At 42.4% G+C, this 18,972-nt stretch overlaps 1 protein-coding gene across 2 annotated transcripts; it reads left to right on the top strand.

The window, feature by feature from the left end:
• The first annotated feature begins 672 nt into the window (after positions 1-672).
• On the top strand, positions 673-18,467 carry NFYB (nuclear transcription factor Y subunit beta). 2 transcript variants are annotated; one of them, XM_027715136.2, is made up of 7 exons: positions 673-800; positions 8,950-9,043; positions 9,550-9,680; positions 11,460-11,657; positions 13,395-13,476; positions 16,487-16,566; positions 16,776-18,467. In XM_027715136.2, exons 2-7 carry the CDS (start codon positions 8,950-8,952, stop codon positions 16,806-16,808), a joined length of 618 nt encoding a protein of 205 aa, XP_027570937.1. In that variant the 5' UTR covers positions 673-800; the 3' UTR covers positions 16,809-18,467. The 2 variants fall into 2 exon arrangements, with proteins under 2 accessions (XP_027570937.1, XP_027570936.1); XM_027715135.2 differs by having other exon boundaries at positions 754-828.
• The last annotated feature ends 505 nt before the right edge of the window (positions 18,468-18,972 follow it).

Below are 18,972 nucleotides of genomic sequence, written 5' to 3'. Positions count from 1 at the left end.
GGGAAGTTGGGCCTGTTCAGCCTTGAGAACAGACAATTGCGAAGGGGCCCTCATCAGTGTCTATCAGTGTCTGAAGGGAGGATGTCAAGAGAATGGAGCCAGGCTCCTCTCAGTGGTGCCAAGCAACAGGACAAGAGGCAATGGGTAGAAACTGATGCATGGGAAGTTCCACCTGAATATGAGGAAGAACTTCTTTACTGTGAAGGTGACCGTGCACTGGAACAGGTTGCCCAGAGAGGCTGTGGAGTCTCCCTTGCTGGAGGTATTCCAGAACCATCTGGCTGCAATCCTGTGCACTATGCTCTAGGATGACCCTGCCTTGTGCTGGGAGGCTGGACCAGAAGACCCACTGTGGTCCCTTCCAACCTGACCCATTCTTTGATTCTGTGATACCGCGGCCCCGGGGAAGAGCTGTGCCTGGTCGGAGACTGTGCTACACAAGCACCGCCACCAGCAGCAGCCCTGCCGGACTGAGCCCTTCTGGTGGGGACAGCCCTTGTTGTCAGCCCGGACCCCGCGGGCAGCCCCAGCCGCCGGCCGTACCCGGGCCCAGCCGCGGGGGAGGCGGGTCCGGCGCCCCCCGGGCCGGGCGCCTCCATAAAGGAGGAGGGCAGGGCCGGCCCGGCGGGAGGGAGCGCGCTGAGGGAAGAGCCGGCGCGAGTGCCGGGGAGGCGGCGCGGAGGGAGGGCAGCCCGGCTGCGGGAAGCGGGGCTCCGCGCTGGGACTGGTTCCTTCGCAGCCATTTTCCGTCCAACCAAACAGCCGATTTGCGGAGGGAGCCAACCAGGGCCGCACTGGAGGTTTGTGCCTGGCTCCGGCCAATGATTGGTAACCGGTTCCACTGCAGGCTCGAATGAAATGTCCGTCTCCCTCCCCGGGCCCCGGCGCTGCCGCCGCGCCGCCGCCGCGGGCACCAGGAAGTGCGGGGCGGCCGCCCCGGGCCCCGCACCGGCCGCGCGCCGCTTTGTGCGGCCGGAGCCGCGGGGGCCGCGCGGCCGGGGAGCGGAGCGGGGCGGGCGGCCGAGGAGGGCGCGGAGCGGGCGGGCAGGGACGGAGGGAGGCGGCGGCGGCGGGGGGCGGCGGCAGGGGCGGCGGGGCGCTGACCCCGCCGGTGTCCCGCTCTCTGCGCGGGCCCCCCACCCCCCCGCTCCGGCTCCATTTTGCGGCCTAGGCGGGGGTGAGGGCAGCAGGCGGGGCTGCCCCGCGGCCGCCCGGCACCCGCACGGCCCGCTGAGGGGCGGCGGGCGCTCCGGGGCTCGCGGCCTCCCGCGGCCCCGCCACGGCGGTGTGCGATGTCCCCGCCGGCCGCGCTCGCTGTGCCCCGGGGCCGCCGCTCCCGCGGCTTTGTGGCGGCCGCGCCGGGCGGAGGGGACTCCGCGCTCTTTTGTGTCCGCCCGGCCGAGCCCCCTCCCTTCGCCGCGGGGGCGAGGGTCGGGACCCCCACCACGCCCACGGCCCCGGGCCGGGACCCGGGCAGTGGCCCGGCCGCGCCTCCCGGTGCCCCCCGCGCCGTTGTCGGGACAGAAATTTCCTGGAAGGTTTGGCGGCGTTTTGCAGGGATAAGGAGCGGAGGGCGAGGCCCCGGGATGTGCGAGTACCCGGGTGGCGGTGCGGGCGGGAATACGAGGCCGGGCTGGCTGCAGGGGGCCCGGGCAGTGCGGGTGAGCGGCCCCTCGGCCCCGCAGGTGCGGCCAGCGCGGGAGTCACATCCAAGGTGACCAACAATAAAGTTGCTGATTAACTGCGGACTCTCGTCTTGTTCGATTTGTAAACAAGGGGTCACGACAGACGAGTTGCCTATCGAACAGATGCGAGCCAGGTGTCGGGAAGGCTTGGAGGCTGTGGGTATAGGTGGGAAGATTCCCCCCCGTGCCCCTGCGCTGGCTGCGTTTGCATCATTGAAGGGCATGAAATCGGGAAGTGGGATCGATCGGCTGGCACAGACACAGCCGGGTGGCATCGACGCTTGTCCTGAAACACACGTGGCAGGCCGGGGAGAGACAGGACCCTGCCATTATCAATGTCCACACAACTCGGGTGTGTTCGGCAGGTGTTTTGAGGCAGACCTGTGTGTGCCAGCCACTGTTCTGTCTCTCCGGAATTATGTAGTTGGCGATCCCGAAGAGTTATTGTATAGGTTATTCACAGACAGTCGTATTGGAAAAAAATTTGGTATGTTCTGGTAATGTTTCTGCAGCTATAAAGATAACATTACTTATCCCCTTCGTGGGTCCTGCTGCAATACAGCAGCAATAGAAAATCAACAACTAGCTTTACCAATTTCTTCAAGGCTTAACCAAAAATATTTTGTTCTGCAAAGAACTGTCATGTAAAAGCTACCTACTGTGCTTGAATTGCTTTTGGGAGTGCAAAATTATTGATAACAATGACCTGAACATTTCTAGGCAGTGAGGAACATAGAAATTTGAGGTTCAACCTTTGAATGGATTCTGTCACATGCAGTAACCTTTGCTTGTCATCCTGATAGATGGAAGTTATTGTCAATTAAAAAAAATAATTGTAGCTTTCTCAAAAGAAGCTTTGGCAAAATGGTAGCAAAAAGTAAAATGGGAGAAGCCACTTCAGGCATTATTCACAGGATTTGCAGGAATGGAGAAATGGTGTTTATACATAATCATTAGCATAGTGTTTCTAAACAATGAGCTAGTGATTGCTTTCATTTTCTCTTTGGTTATGTGGCCTGTGGCATGACAGTTACAATGTTAAGGGAGGATCCATCTGTAATTGTCTAGGACATCCAGGATGGTTCAGTCTGAATCATTATGAGGTCTGCCTGAGTCGCTTGAGCTCTGCATTGAGTGGGTGATTATTTATGGCCTTGGCAGCCAGCATTTACAGCTATGACATTATATTTGAGAGAAGTCAAGAACACTGGATATTACTCTTTACACTTCAGTATTTGACAGTTACAGCAGTTCAAAGCTTAACTCTTATTTGTGGTAATAACTACGTGAAGGGAGGCAACATTCAGAAGTGGAATAAAAAAGATTGTTCAAGATACTGTGAAGATAGGTAACATTAAACACTGAAATTTTTGAAGTCTGATACCTTGTTTTGTCGGCATTTAAAAAAGGTTTGCAAGGCTCTTCCTTTGGTGCTTTCAAATGCAGATCTCTAATGTCACTCTGCCTTTAAAATTTTGCTTAGAAAGGAGTTTGACTGAGTTTTGCAATAGTACTTTGGAGAAACACAGTATTTGGAAATTGCTGTTTGAGTGGCAGGATACTTGTAAAAAGGGCAAAACATGACTATATGTATGCCTGCTAAATAACATCAGTAGAATAAAAGAAAGTATCAGCAAATTCAATTTGGCTGAAAATACTGGCCTGGTCTGAAGTAGCGAAACTTTTGCTTGTCCTGTTGCTTGAGAGGAAAAAGTTTCTTGGCACACTTGAGGTACTACTGCAATGAAGGAAAAACATAACCAACTTACAAAAGAAAAAGGCAGGATTTGTGGACTGCTGATTTAATAAACAGAACAGCTTAGTTTTTCACAAAAATTGCTAGAAAAGTATCAAAAACTTAATACTGAAAGGTAATATGGGGATTTCAGTCAGGTTGCAGGAGGAAGGAGGTGCTGGTGCAGTCTGTTCAGCACTGCTGCCCTCTTCCAGCTTATGCAAAAGCAACAAAACTGCCTCCGTTCCTCTGTTCATCTTGTTTATTTTCCCCTCCAGCTTCTCTCTTCTGCTGCCAAAAAGGAGAATGCATGGAAACTCGGAACTGCTTGCTCCATATCCCTGATCCACTCCTACTTGATGTGAAAATACATGTGTTGTTAGTCCACCCATATGTATTGGAGCTGTGCTTGTGGACGTTAGCCAGCCTGGGAAGGAGCCACCATGTGCTCTAGCATAGCTGGATCCATGTGGAGGGGACTTGGGCCAGTGACATTGGGGCTCATAAGATGTAAAGTTGATAGGCTGTTACGAGGAGGGGGAAGGTGGAAAGGTAGCAATGCCCTGTTTGTGGTCCAAGGGAGGGAACCCGGTACAGCTGAAATGCTGATGAGCCTTAGTGATGCTGTGGGGTTCTCTAAGGATCAGTCTGCTTCTCCTAATGTTATTCTCCTGTGGGGGAAAACACTTTGTGAGAGATTAGAGAAGCCTGAGATGGAGAGAGAGAGAGAGAGAACAGGATGTATTTGTGTTGTAGGCATGTGCTAAGGGATTTTAACTTTATGCTTTTGTGTGTCTGCTGGAGCAATGTCTCATGAATGCATTCACCAGCTGGCATTTCCTGCTGCAGGAGACACTGCCAGGTGAGAATTCAGTGGGGAGTTAGGTTCCCCAGGAGTCACTGAAAAATAAAAGGAAACTAAAGTTGTATTTTCAATTGAAAAATTTTTCTTTTTAGCAAATGAGGGTGCAGAAAGCTCAAAAAACATGTTGTGTCTGTGCTGTTATGTACTGCTTCAGAGCTTTACATCTTGTGACAAGGTGTGGCAAAATTAATCTACAGTGACTGATGTGATTACTACCTACAGTTTATTATCATTTCTGTCCTGCTTCTTTGGCAGAAACAACTGTGTGGTATGTGTGTCAAGTGCTTCAGTTCATTGCATATAATTTTCTGCTGTCCCTCTTGTAGGGTAGCAGTTTGGGAGACGGGATGAATAAATACCACATGAAGTACTTAAATCGCAAGAGGCCTTTGGTTCCCCGTCAAGAGATCAGTTTTGCAAATCATTGCCAGATAACTTCCCCATTCTGAAGATAAAAATCATGTTTCTTTGATTCGTTTTAATTTTTTTTTCCTTTTATACTGATCTAAGCTTTAGTCCCTTTGCCCCCTCAATGCTAACAGGTCTGGGCTTGCATTCTTCTTCAGTTATCATTTAGTTGAGCCACAGGTACTGGTCTCTTAAGAGAGCTCATAAGATTAAACAGGATGCAAGATTTACTTTGAGATACTGAGATTTTATTAGTTTAGTATAGACATGTTATAGGAACAGTCTGAGTTGTGGGCAGCTGACAGGAGCATGTTTTTTTAAGCACCCTTCAAAATATTTATACCAGATGTCAGACTAAACCTGTATGTTCATTCACTTGCATCTTATCACTGAATTTTCTTTGATGTCTGAAGTGTTTCTCTTTTAACGTATTTCTCAGGTTAATTTCTATGCATCAAGTAATTTATATATTCCTAGTAATATTCTTTTTCATTAAAGATGAAAAAAACCAAAATTGAACAGAAAACCACTAGCAGAAAACTTTGTGCTGCTGCTCTGTATTCAGATTTTTTTTTTTTTTTTAGTGTAGCACTAAATGGTTGTGTCCTGTACTTCCTTGATTTCTCTTCCTGATTGTTGATAAAAATCAGATAGTGGCATGGTCATTTTAGAGACTGACATGTCACTTCGGATATGCTTAGCTCTCAGTCTTGATTCAGTCCATGTGTATGCATGGAGGAGCTTCAGTGTTTTCCTAGTACTGGAGGCAGAGGATAATGTCCAACATGTAGTAAGTACTTCTTGCAGGTGTACACAGTATGTGCTCTGAGACCAGGTGCTGGAAGCCTCCTCCCTCGTGCAATTCAGTGGCCACACAGGGCTAGGATTAAAAGTGTCTTGTATTAAAAGACACTGCAGTGTCTGCTGAAACTGCCATGCAAATGGCATGTATAATCTGCAAACGGGTACTTGTTTTTGAAGCAAGTTGTAACAGCTCCAGGGGTTAAAGCAAAATCTGAGTGGGGAGTTCTTGCCCATCTGGACCTTTTAGGATTAGATCTCCCAGGAGATCTCCTGTTCATGAAATTTAGCATCTATTTCCATCCAAAGTGGTAGCTCTTCCTACTAAACGTACCAGCATAAGAACTGTTGTCTTTTTAGTCTCTCAGTGACTGCAGTTAGTGTAGGCAGGGTGTTGTTTGTATGTTACATTGGACCGTTGCCTTTCTAGAGTAACTTCAGGGACACAAAGTTTAGTGTATTTTGTGGCTTTGGAGGGTTTTTTGCCTCTTTGTTTAAAGGAATGGGATTAATTAGCAACAGTGTATTGAGAGCAGTGTTTTCTCGTTTTCTGCGCCCTGTTGTGTGTACTACAGACCTTGTGCTGAGCTTGACAATCAGATAATGTGATTGACTTGTTTTGAACATCTGAAATTAAAACTGTAGTACATGAGCGTGTAAGTGTGTTGATTATGAGATGACCAGGATAGCAGTGGCCACAGCTTTCTGCAAGGTCATGTTTGTGTCATCCATCAGGCTCAAAGAAATACTAGTAGGGTGACTAGATGGTATATTAATTACAGTTGCTATATTCAGATGCCTAGGTCTAGATTTGAATTAAATGACAAATGTGGCTGAAGTTCTTCCATCAACTTACTTGGATTGAAGTGGTGTGCAGGGATACGGCTCCTTTTCTCACTGTGAGGCCAGACAGGCTGTGGAGGGGGCTCATGGGGTAGCTGGGCAGGCTCTGGCTGTGGGGGTCTTCAAGATGGATAATGCCCTGGGCAATCTGCTCTGAGCTTGCAGCTGACCCTGCTTTGAGCAGCAGTGGAAGTACAGAGACCTCCTGAGGCCCCTTCCAACCTGAATTATCCTGTGATCCTGGATTAGGGCCTGGTTATGCAGAAGGGTGTTACGCTGTCCATAATCTCCTGTCCCAAGGTTGTCCTGGCAGCTAAAAATCTTTCTTAAAGTAATGCTGACAGAAGTAATTTCAGTTGATATTAAGCTGTCAGTGCCTGTTTTCTTTATCTGAGTCAGATCTGCCTTCTTCTGTTGCAAGCCTTTTCCTGTCAATTTTGCTAATCACTGTTTTAGATTCATAATGTTGATAAACATTCACACAAATTCCCATTAATGGTGAAATAATAAACACTGTAAGTAGATCTGGAAATGTGCACACATAAAAGAATAGAAGCAAAGATGGTACCTTGAGGATGTATTAGTCTAATGTGGCCAAAACTGTCTGCAGATGCAGCAGAGGTTTAAAAGAGATTCAAGCAGAAATTGTCTTTTGAAGGTGGGCTGGGCTAATGAAAGCAAGATGGTTTCTTAAATGATATTGATGGGTCTTGGCAATAAAGGTTCAGATGGGGTAGCCTGCAGGAGGGGTGAGCAGAAACCAGTGAAGAAATTTGAAGAATATTGCAATCATAAAGGAAGGAAATATTTTAGAAGATATGTTTCATAGGAGACTAAAGAAGGAGGGGGAAAGAAAGATCAAGGTATTTAAAATGGTCCTGGGGCTGAGTAAACTCAATGCTTAAAGACTGTTGAGATCCTGTGTTAAATTCTGGTATGGATCAGAGAGCTGAAACTGAGAATGAGACTGCCAGAAAATCCTAACTTAACTTTGGAGGTAGCTTTGGGGATTTACCAGACTGCAGAATGTTAATTGTTTCAAATTGCAGAAGGAAGAGAGGGACACAACTCTCTTAATGTTGTGTGATGTCAGTTTTGGTAATCTTGACGTGCAGGACTATGATATCCTTGCATTGTCGTTACAGTGAGCTGAGTAAGCAAACAGCAGATCCTTTGGAAAATTGAAAAGCAAAGTTAAATCTCCCAACAAAGTATCTGCAAAATGCAGATGAAATGAATTTATGTGAAAGTTGGCACATAGAAGGCTAATGCCTAAAACACTACCTTTCCTTTGGGCAGAGATGCTGTGTAAGAAGTGAAACTGTTCTACAAAAGCCTATCAAAAGGGACCAGTAGTTCTTTAAAAAAGTCTCTGTGTGTGTGTGTGTGTGTGTGTGTGTGTGTGTGTGTGTGTGTGTGTGTGTATGTAATACTCTACAGTAAAGAAGACGTAGAAGGGTTGGTTTTTCTCTTGAGCAGCTCCTAAGGCTACATCCAGCTGTTGTAGTATTGCCTGAAATGTGAGCAGTGCTCGGGTTACTTGTGCATCTGTGGCCAAGTGCAACACCGGACGTTGCCTGAAGGTTTGAAAGCAGAACTCAGCCTTGTTGCCACAGGCAAAGTGCAGATTAGAGAGAGGTTAAATGCTCATATTTCTGGGTAGGTATAAAAATAACACCACATTGCTTCTTCCTGCCTCTCCCTCTCCAGGCTAATGTTTGTGGAAATAAGTGAGCTGTGTGGTCTCATTGGCAATGACCACATGACCCTTTGGGGCAAAGGTTGTTCTCCAAAGACACCAGGGACCTGTACAGTTGGTGTAGGACAGAGAGTGAATCCAGCCGAGTTCTGCCTTCCTGGGGCCTCTGTGCACAGCTTGTCAGTAAAAAGGAGGGCAGTACTGGCTCTTTAGGCATCCCTGTTTCTCCTGGCATTCAAACTATTGGACTGCGACCCCATCTCCAAAGCCTCAAGAAGAAGTCTTCTTGTTGGCCACCCTGTCAGAACATTGAGAGAGGAGCATTGAAGGATGCCCAGAGGGGTGAGGCAGGGCAGGACCAGGGAATGCAAAGGGAAACAACTCAGAAGGCACACAGGGGTGAGTGGTGCCTCAAGGAGGAGGAAGATGCAGAGCTGGTCCTGAGGTCTGGCTAGAAGTTTGTCAGTGGGCTTGACCAAAGCTGTTTGTGTGGAGCGTAAAGGTGAGTGAAGGATGCACTCTGTGGTAATAAGTAGAAAAAGCATTCAGTGAGCAGGGCCCTGGTATAGGTTTTGAGCGTTGTTCAGAGAAACAAACGCCTTGACCTGTTCTGGTCAGGCCCTCCTGGGAACACAAGGTTGCTGTGTATGTGCTGCATGAACCAAATGGTTCTGTGCACGGCCTGTGCCTCTGGCTGAGCTCCTGGGGAAGCCTTACAAAACAGTTTCTCTATTTCCACTGACTGTAAAGCTCAGTAACAAAGGTGGGGATGCTGTTCTCAAATGACAAAGTATTTATGCTTTGCAGAAATTGGTCTAACAGTTTTAAGTTGATTAATGTGCTGGTTTTCAGTAGCAGCTGTACTTAACAGTGTAACAATCATACCTGAAAGGTTTCCTTCCTCTGGTTGTAGATGGATGGTGATAGCTCCACGACAGATGCCTCTCAGTTAGGAATTGCTGGAGATTACATTGGTGGCAGTCACTATGTGATACAGCCTCATGATGGTAAGAAATGTTATAGTAAATGTACTATTTCTCTGTGAGTATATATATAGATATATATAATTTTTTTTCTTTCCAGTTCTTGTATAGTTCTCTGCTATCTTTTCTCAAGCTAAGAATTTGCAGTTGTTTGTATTCATAATGTATTCAGATATAAAGCATTTTTTCTGCATTCTGAAGGGTGGAGGTTGGATTTTTCAATGTTGGCACCGAGACCTTGAGGTGATGACAAAAAAAATTGATTTCCTAGGAAACAGTTTGTATTTTGCCATGACATTAAGAATGCCTGGTGATCAGCAGCCATGTACATTTCTGTGCATAATGAGATAAAGATTATATGTTTATAAAGGTACCCTGATGTTGCATCTGTTTTTTTAATTATTTTGATGGTGTTAATGCACTGTGCTTTCAAAGGACTTCGTCCTTCAGTGTAAGATTTTAAACTGACTTTAATTATTGCCTGCTGTCTATCAAATACCATTTCTGTTAACTTTTCTTTATTTCATTAGACACAGAGGACAGCATGAATGATCATGAAGATACAAATGGCTCAAAAGAGAGTTTCAGAGAACAAGATATATATCTTCCAATTGCAAATGTGGCAAGAATAATGAAAAATGCCATACCCCAAACAGGAAAGGTAATACCCTTGTCTGTTAAAGAAAATGTGTTAATGAGTTTTATTCCTTCCTTTTGGTGAACTTGAGCTGGTATATTTTTCCAAGTGATGCCGGTTTATTGGATAAAAACCTTATAAAAGAAAAGGAAAAAAAATAGGAGCAGGAGGTAATTGAGACCAAGTCCATTTTTGTTAGGTTTCTGGAAGCTTTGAGTAACCACTATAATTAGAGCATCCAGAACAGTGTTCTTCATAGGGCTTTCAAGAGCTTTCTTTTTCCAAGATGTGTTCTCTGAAACTGTTGTAAAGGATGAGACTTGGTGACAATCCTGTATCACTAAAAATATTTTCTATGCAATTCTCTCAAGAGACTTAATCTACTTTTATTGAGGTGCATAACATTTTGAATAAGTGAACCATTTTGGATGAAATAAAAATCTGATCCTCATCCTGAAGGAAAGAGAGTGGTTAGCCTTCCATCACCCTGATTTTTACATACCCACATGCCAAAGTGACCTAGGAAGTCTGCCTTATACCATGTAGCAGATAAGGCCAGATATTGAAACCCTGTTTTTATTTCTTACTTCTAAGAATAGACTTTTTAATCCATTCTGCTGAGCTGGTGGTTGTATAATTATTTGATTGTTCTACCTGTTTATCTTAAACCTTTGCAGGGCTCCTATTACTTGCTGTTTCTCTATTGTATTCCAATTCCAGCCTAGCTAAAACTGGGATGGGTTTTTTTGGGATCACTCTAAATAGAAGGAAGACATAATTCACTTGCATCTGCTTGTACTTTCAAGGGCTTTCTGGAGATCTGGGTGTTACATTTATAACTTTGCTGTGAAAAACTCTACCCTAGTCCATATTGTCATAAATTTTTAGTGATCAAGATGAGATTTTTCTCAAGAATTTAGCATATGGGATGTAGAGCTATCTTGAAAAGTCAGGCTGGTTTTTTGTGAAAAACTGCAAAGGAAGTTGCTGGCTGGTGACTTCTGAAAATCTCGCCCTATGTGTCTGAAAATATCAGAGGAACTGGTGAAGATTCTGCATATGATTACTGCATCTTTTTTTTTTTTTAAATACAAATAAGGTTCTTCTCATGTGAAGAATCAGGATCTTAATTATTAAAATCTTCCCAAGTAATCATGAGTAATGCTTGCTGTAATTTTAAGTCATGAAAATTACTTTTGTCCAGCTGAAAACAATAATCACATTTACTTATTTCGTTCTTGCCAGGGGCATATGTTTCTTCATTTGAATTCTCATTTGGAAAATTTATACCAGAATATTAAAGCATTAGAAAGGCTTCCTGCTAGGCATATATTCTAGTCCCTGAATCTGTTCAGGATAAAAATACTTGTCATTGCTGAATTTGTGGGAACATACTGCAGTGGGGTTGGAACTGCTGGGTCTCTTAAAAGGAAGATGGAAGTGGGCTATGACACTGTAATGAACAGATTTAAAGAGACATAGGTAAGCAAAGGAAGCAGTACTGAGGTGCTTCTGTGTGTAAAAGCTTGTACAGAACATAGTTAGGACTTCAGGAGATCCTGATAGTTGTCTGTACAGGCTGCTTGAAATAGTGAAACATAGGTAAAGTCATGTTGCAGCTGTTCTTACAAAGAGCAGTGATGACATCCAGTGATTCCCTATGCAGCGTTGCCTGAATTGGTATTATCATTAGGTTTTGGGATGTTTCCTTTATTATCTGGTGTATTCCCTGAGTTTTTTGTGGTGTTTTTTTTTAAATCTTGCATCTTAATTAATAATTTTATGATACTTTTTCCTTACTAGATTGCTAAGGATGCAAAGGAATGTGTACAAGAGTGTGTAAGTGAATTCATCAGCTTTATAACATCAGAAGCAAGTGAGAGGTGTCACCAAGAGAAGAGAAAGACCATCAATGGAGAGGATATTCTCTTTGCCATGTCTACGTTGGGGTTTGATAGCTATGTTGAACCTTTGAAGTTATACCTCCAAAAATTCAGAGAGGTTGGTATATGCTTGGGTATTTCCTCACTTATTTAACCTAGTTGTGTTTAGCTCTCTGTCATTGTAATTATGTAACAGGTAACTTGCACAGTATCTCACAGTCACTAGGCAGGGAGTAATGTTATGTTTAAAAGCCTTCAGAGGATATCAAGAGAAAAAGGAGGAAGTAAGCATTTTGATTAGACTTGCTGATTCAGAGTAAAGCTTTCAACTGAATAAATTATCTAATATATTCGTGGTAGTAAATTGCTCTGTTCTTTAAAGGTGCCTATTAAGAATGTTGGATTTGCTCTTTGGGTTCAGTCAATAAAACTGTGCTTGTCTACATCCTCTGTGGAAGTAGCCTAATGCCTTTTGTTTGTCTGGACTTCAGATCTGCAAAAGAAAAATTGTTTTTCTCGTGCTAGAATAATGATTCACATGGAAACCTATCTGCTTCAATGGGTTTTTTAATTATTTTTTTTAGCCTGTCACTCGGTTTGCTTTTGATACATAGTAGTTTAATTTATCCCTTCTCTAGCAGAAAGTAAGTGTTTTCCTTTCAGCAATTTAGACTTTTTGAAAAAGGAAGTTGCTTCTGCTTGAGTGTTTTGTTCTGTTCTGCCTCCTCCATCTAAATTGGCATTGCTATAGATGAGTATGCTCTTCAGACTTTGTTTTGTAGACCTAAGGTTTTTTTAATTAATGGGGTCAGACTCGCTAATGATATTTGATTTGCTGACAGCACTTAAAGCTTCCCCTTCCCAGAAGGTCATTTACTGTGATAACTGAGTAACAGGAGGGGTAATCTAAAAGTTGAAGTACTGCTGTGTACTGTCTTTTTCCAGTGCTGTGTAGCAGTTGCACATGCTGTGATAGTGCTGTATGTGCTTTAATTAAAAATGCAAATATTGCCTAGCTAGTTTCAGTACTACTGAAGAAGTCTGAAGTGGGTCTATGCTACTTTCATTCTTAATTGACTGTTTTTGCAGATTTTATATGCTGTGGTAGCAGAGTAGTTGGATTGGGTTTTAATTGGATGGGTGAATCAGATAGCTTTGCTCATCAGTTTTAAATCTCCATTCCAGCTAGAGTGTCTTCAGGGTACCATATACAATGAAATATTTCTGTTTTGTAACTGAGTATTTAGTCTGCAGCAAGCACTTGCAGAGAATACTTTTTATGCCCATATTATTTTCTTAGCTGTTTTTATGTAATAGCATAAAGCATTGAACTTCATACTTGTAAACCTGCATGCAGATGACTGGAGGCCTTGGCTTTCTGTGCCAATAGCCTTTCTGGCTGTAGTCCTTGATGTGGGAAGAGAAATTCAATATCTTGGTTTTAAATGTCAGTTCTTATAGTTGTATGATGATGGCGCCTGTGTGTGGTTGGTAAGCAAATGTTGCACATTCTTGGTAGTTCTGAGATTCTGTGATTTCTTGTAAATGCTCTTAACAGCTCTGTTTGGATTACCACAGATCTTTGGCTTTCTGCAGAAGTTGAAAAGCCTTTCTTAGAACTACACAGTCCTAGTTTGTCAGGTTTTGGTTTCAGGAGTATGGCTAAGATGAAAGACACTTGTAGTATGCATGTTATCAAATCCAATAGAGTTTACAGGTCTTAGATGTCAAGCTCCAGTTGCTGCACAGTGACTCTTCTGCAAGTTCCAAATGTTGGCTAGAGCTTGTGGGGCTTTGAAAAAATCTCAAGCTTTTTTTTTTTGTTGTTGTTTTTTTGTGCTATCTCTCTCTGTAGGCAATGAAAGGAGAAAAGGGAATTGCGGGAACAGTTACAACTGGAGACGGTCTAAGTGAGGAGCTCACAGAGGAAGCATTTAGTAAGTAATAATTTTTAATTTATTATATTATTACTACAGCTTTCATAAAAACAGCAGTTCCTTTAGATATCAGAATTCTTACTTGAGGAATATATCCTGGACTGGCCACATGTTATGCCTGTAATCCACTGAGATTTTTGTTTGAGATATCTGGAGGATAACCTGTGCTGAGATAAACTCCTACCATTGAGTAGGGTTTTGGTCAGAAGTCATATAGTGGTAAATGATAACACTCCAGTAATAGCTAATATCAACTGTGGATGATTTTTAAATGCATATATTAGTGCTAGTATTTTTCTCTACACTTTCTTTTTTTTTTTTCTTTTTCCCTAGCAGCTACATGTTTAGGCCAAATTTGTTCTACTTGCCAGACTGTGGGGGGAAAAAAGGGACTTGAGGAGCTCATCTTTGAGGCAGAGAAGAACGTCATCTTCATATAATTCTAAAATACTTAGTATTTCTTACATTTGAAAGAATACACAGATTGGCAAATAAAAGGTATAGGGCAAGGAGCATCGTGTGAATTCACTGTAGTTCTTCTTTCCTATACTGTGAATTAAAGCGTAACAGTTGTAGGGATTTGCACTGGTTTTGTTGATGTGGGATTCCTGCATGTAGTCTTTACCTTGGCTTTCAAATGTTAGGGGCTGGTAATGTTGAAGCTGATACAAGAAGAATTAGGAAGCGCAGCTCTAGTCATATCTACTGATAAGATTTAGTTTTTCAAGTATCTGATAAATATTCTGTTTAAAGTCACTGCTGAACTAGTAAAAATTCAAAGCCCGAGGACCAAAACGAACTATTCAGGGTCAGAAACACACTTTGCTCCCAGTTTGATGACTTTGGATACCTAATACAGATTCTTCAGGTCTCTTCCAGCCTGGAAGATAAGCTTGTAAAACTGGCTCAAAACTAAGAATCAAAATTTAAATATTGCAGTGGACTTATAGAAAGCTTTATTTTTTTTAATATGACCCTTTTAATTTTATAATTAAAGATTAGGCAATACAAATAGTAAAATCTTATCTGTAGTCACTCATAGGTAATAGCTCTGTTTGTTCTGAAGTAGTAAGGGACTGTCACAACTATGGGCCCTACTTGTTTTACCTTGGGTATGTTGCTAATGGTTTCTACATTGCAGCTGTTTGGAGTCTGTCCAGTTTGGAAGTGTGTTGAATCAATATATAGAAATTGTTCTAAAAGGTTTATTTCATGTAAATACTGATTTGTATTTGTGTATATTCTGATTTTTGCTTCAAGCATTTAAACTGCTGTTCAGGAATTGAGGGGGAATATGTAGTTGGAAACTTCTCATTGTGTCTGTGTCCACTGTCTTGTTTTATAGGGCAAAGAGGCAAATTCACAAAAAGTTTCTCCTCTTGATGCTCATGGGCTGCTTAGCCCCGAGTACAATGCTCACCAGAAAATAGAAACTGGAATCAAGAAATCAACTTACTCTATGGATCCTCTGTCCCCCTCCCAGATTTGATGTGATCTGTTAAGCTTCAGAAGGCTGAAGGGCTGCTCCTAGTTCTTGTTCAAATATCTCAGGCTTAAGAGCCTCAGAATACTCTATGAAATAAACCTCAATTTGGTGTGATTTGAAAAGAGCAACTTTAAAAGTAATATTAAGTCCTGGCAAGATGCAAAGGAGATGTTGCAGTAGTAGAAGAAGGTAGAAAAGATTTATGTGAAATAGCTGACCATGTCAAGTGCTGCAGGTATTTCTCTCCCGAGGGGCAGCTACAGATCTGTCCAGAATGATGGTCTCACTGCAGCAGTAGCAGTGACTGCTGTGCTGCTGTGGCACAACCCTCAGCTATTTGTTTTAGCCTCACATCAGGGCTGGGTCAGAGTCTTGCCATTAAGCTGTGTTGGATGTGAAACATGCAGATTGAAGGGCAGTAAATTTTAGACCTGCCAGAGCCACTCTCACTATGATCTTAATGCAGCTCTTAAGTTGCAACTGAAGTAACTGAAAACTTGTACAACCAAGGAGGAAATTAAAAAAAAAGGTGACAAAACCCCCAACCAACCAAAAATCCAATTACGAAGCCATCAAGTGTCAGCTTTCAAATGAAAACTGTTAAGGATTATACTGTGTTTTCAAAATTTTTTGTTGGTTATAGATCTTGTCTATATTTAATGACTGAAAACAAAGCCCCATTGTTTGCATCCTAGAGGAAAATGTTATGTTACAGTGACTCAACTTACAGTTTAAGAGTTCTGCTACTTTGCTGCCAAGTAGCAGTTGTAACATACCTACTTCCTCACAGAGCTCAGTGTACATGTTATTGTGAAGGTTTGTTATAGCATCGCTCCCCATGTCTTCTCTCTGTATTTCAGAAATACTTTTTACTCTTTTTGTTGGCCTCCTCTCTCCTGTGTGAAATTCAGAGCTCTTGTGCATACCCTGAAGGACATGCCGAAGTCAACCAGTGTAACGTCAGGCTCTGGCAGTGCCTTTTATTTTTTGCCATTGCCTGTCTCTGTTCATCTCTGCTGCCTCCCAGGAGGCTTCCATATTATGGAGTTCCTGATGGATTCTGTTTTATAAAGCAGCATAACCATTTCATTGAGTTCCTCACACATGGGTATGCTCAAGTGCTAACCAAACCCAGTTGAATTTCCCACGTTTCTTGGGATATCAAATGCTGGAGATTGCTTTTTCAGTGGTCAGGATGGCCACTGTGCTCCATTTGCCAGGGTACCGCTGGGTATGTTCTGCTTCAGACACGTGCAGGGCAAAAACAAGGTGCTGTCTTTTAGGTTATCTGATGCAAATTTAAGTTGAATTTTGTTTCTTAAGTGTTTCTTCTTAATGGGAAGAAACTTGTTTACTTATAACACTTGGGTAACAAGTGTGTCTATATGCAGTGTGGGATGGTAGCTGTCAGGAGATGAATGGCTCTGTAGCCATGGAGTGGAACACAAAGGTTATTTAATGGACACAAGGCTCTGTATATCCAGCAGCTCCTGTCTAACTTTTTTAAAATACTCTTTCTTTCAGCTAACCAGTTGCCAGCAGGCTTAATAACCACAGATGGCCAACAGCAGAATGTTATGGTCTACACAACATCATATCAACAGGTACTGTATCCCATCCCCTACTCTCCCTTTCTGCTGCTAAAACTCAAGCACTGATTCAGCTGCTCTGTTCTGAAAGAATGGATTTCATTTAGTCCTTTGGTGGTGGCTGTGCTGCCATTTCAACACCACGACAGTTCACGGCTGCTGCTGCTGCAATGCAGTTTCAGAAAAGGTGCATTTGAATGTAAACTTGCATTTTCTTTCTCTAGATCTCCGGTGTTCAACAAATTCAGTTCTCATGATTTTGAAGAAAACTTTTTATCTGGGAACATGAGACGGAAAACCTGTGCAACTCTAATGAAGAGGCAGTTTTAATGACTGGTGAAGAGATTTCTCTCTTTGTATATTAAATAGCTGTAATGTAGCTACCAGAAGCTTGACTAATTGAGGTGTGAGTTCTGACTCAAATCTTTTTCATGATGATTTTAAAAAAAATAATTGGATTTTAAAGGTATTAAAGTATTTTTGTTTTGTACAAGAGTTTGTTGCTCTGTATAACTCCTGTATGCATTGTATATTGCAATTTATTACTGTCAGAGATTTGTAGACAGTTTCTTATTTTCATATTGAATCATGTTACTTTTGTAATTCAGGTAAACAGCTGGGTTAATTCATGTTTACCCTTTGAATTGTAAGGGTAAAGTTCATTTTTGAATGCAAGTTGCCTTTATTATAAAGATTGAGTTGGTCTTGGTTATGTAACTTGTCTTGCATGACAACCTCAACTAACTTTACATGTCAGCATATTTATTGAAATTTTGAAAGGGACTTTTTCCTCATGAAATGAGCAGCTCAAAAGAATTGCTACAACTGTTTTTTAATGTAACTTCTGAATTAAAAGTTAATCAAAACCAATGAATGCTCTACTACATTTAGGGGCTTAGAGCTTATCAACAGTGTTGAAAGCACTGACTGTGTGTGATGCAGGTTTTTTTTTAGTTGCATTAACTCTCCTTTAACTTACTTTGATATTTTTAAGGTGGTCTTTCTGCCTTCATTTTTATCTATGGTTTTTAGAATCCAAAACTTAGAAATCCAAGGCTAGTGGGGGAGGGGGGGATTTTATAGTCCTTGTGGTAAAAGATCTCATTTTAACTTTTTACTGAAATGTTTTAAGGTTTCTTGTGAGACTGTGGGAACTCAAATGTGTTAGTGACTCTGTGTGCAGGCTGCCTCTGTGTGTGTGTGTGTGTGTGTGTGTGTGTGTGCAGGAGTGGCTGAAACTTGAACAAGTGATACAAACCTGAAATGGAAGACAGACTTCTAGTTTGCTGTCTCTTTCCTGGTTTTGCAATAAACTCTTCCTGGGTAATGTAGTGCTGTATATTTAGTGAGCTGTTCTTGGTAACATTTCTGTTTCTTTAATAATTGGGTGGGTAATTTTGTTGCCATGTCTTAGCCTGTTAGGGTAATGGTGGGGTTTCAGTAATATATCTTACTCAGACTGAATTTTGGGACCTTTGATATTTTTACTGTTTGCAGTGGACTGCAATGTAATATAATAATTATCTTTCCACCTACGTGTCATTAATTTAAGCAAACCGCACCTTGCAACTGTTGCCATATAATTTCTTGCTGGTTTTGTCTTTTCTGAAAAAAAAGAAAGAAAAAAAAAGGAAAAAAAAAGTAACAGTTCAGTATTGGGGAAAATAGCTTAAACTAAGACATCCTGGAAGCCTGAAATAGGCAGTTCTTTGCTAAACAAAAATGTTATGTATGTGCAGATTTAAACAGCGTTTCTTACATGTCAACATCATGCTGGCAGAGCCTTTGGAGGTGATCCAGTGTATTCTGTGGCAGTCTGGATGGATGTTCTGGGTTTTGTGGCAGCCTGTCATTCTTCAGCAGCTATGACTGAACAAATGGAGTTTTTCATTAAATGTAAAAATGAATAACACAATCCCTACATGAGCCCCTTCTGTTTGTATTCCATTTATTTCAGGGCAGCATACCCTGTTCTTGATGTTCCCAGATCTGCAATGGAAAAAAGCTGTGATACCAGCTAAGGAGAAGCTAAGAGAGATTTGGCAGTTGGAAGTGCAGGAAGGGGGCTGAGGTCATCCCGCTCCACACATTTGCTTGAAACAAGCAACATTTTTCAGTCTGCCCCCTCTTCTGTGAGTTTAGGTTAAAGTATTTTGAGTTTGTGGTTTATACACCATCATGTGAGCAAAGGAGTGTTTTTCTTTTTTCTTTCTTCTCTTCCTCACCCCCTGAGGTCCAGGCACAAAACTGCAACCAACTTGCTCATTCACTTCTGAAACTGCATAAACAGAAGTAATAGTGCAACACTTTGTTCCATCTCTCTTTGAAACCATTCTAATAAAGTCTGAAAAAATACTTGCCTAATTTATATTAGGAGTAGCACAACCACTGCAGAGCCTTTAGTTTTGTTTAACAACTGCT

The sequence above is a fragment of the Pipra filicauda genome, unplaced genomic scaffold (assembly GCF_003945595.2).
Source record: "Pipra filicauda isolate LSUMZ 115617 unplaced genomic scaffold, ASM394559v2 scaffold2_size9829703_pilon, whole genome shotgun sequence".
Taxonomy (NCBI): Eukaryota; Metazoa; Chordata; class Aves; order Passeriformes; family Pipridae; genus Pipra; species Pipra filicauda.
This window is presented reverse-complemented; position numbering and strand designations above follow the sequence as displayed.

What these genes read in the sequence shown, in the direction of transcription:
- NFYB (XM_027715136.2), top strand. Translation starts at nt 8,950, where the DNA reads ATGGATGGTGATAGCTCCACGACAGATGCCTCTCAGTTAGGAATTGCT. An exon ending in GCTCACAGAGGAAGCATTTA is followed by an intron (nt 13,477 to 16,486) that starts GTAAGTAATAAT and finishes TCTTTCTTTCAG; the next exon opens with CTAACCAGTTGCCAGCAGGC. An exon ending in ACACAACATCATATCAACAG is followed by an intron (nt 16,567 to 16,775) that starts GTACTGTATCCC and finishes TTCTTTCTCTAG; the next exon opens with ATCTCCGGTGTTCAACAAAT.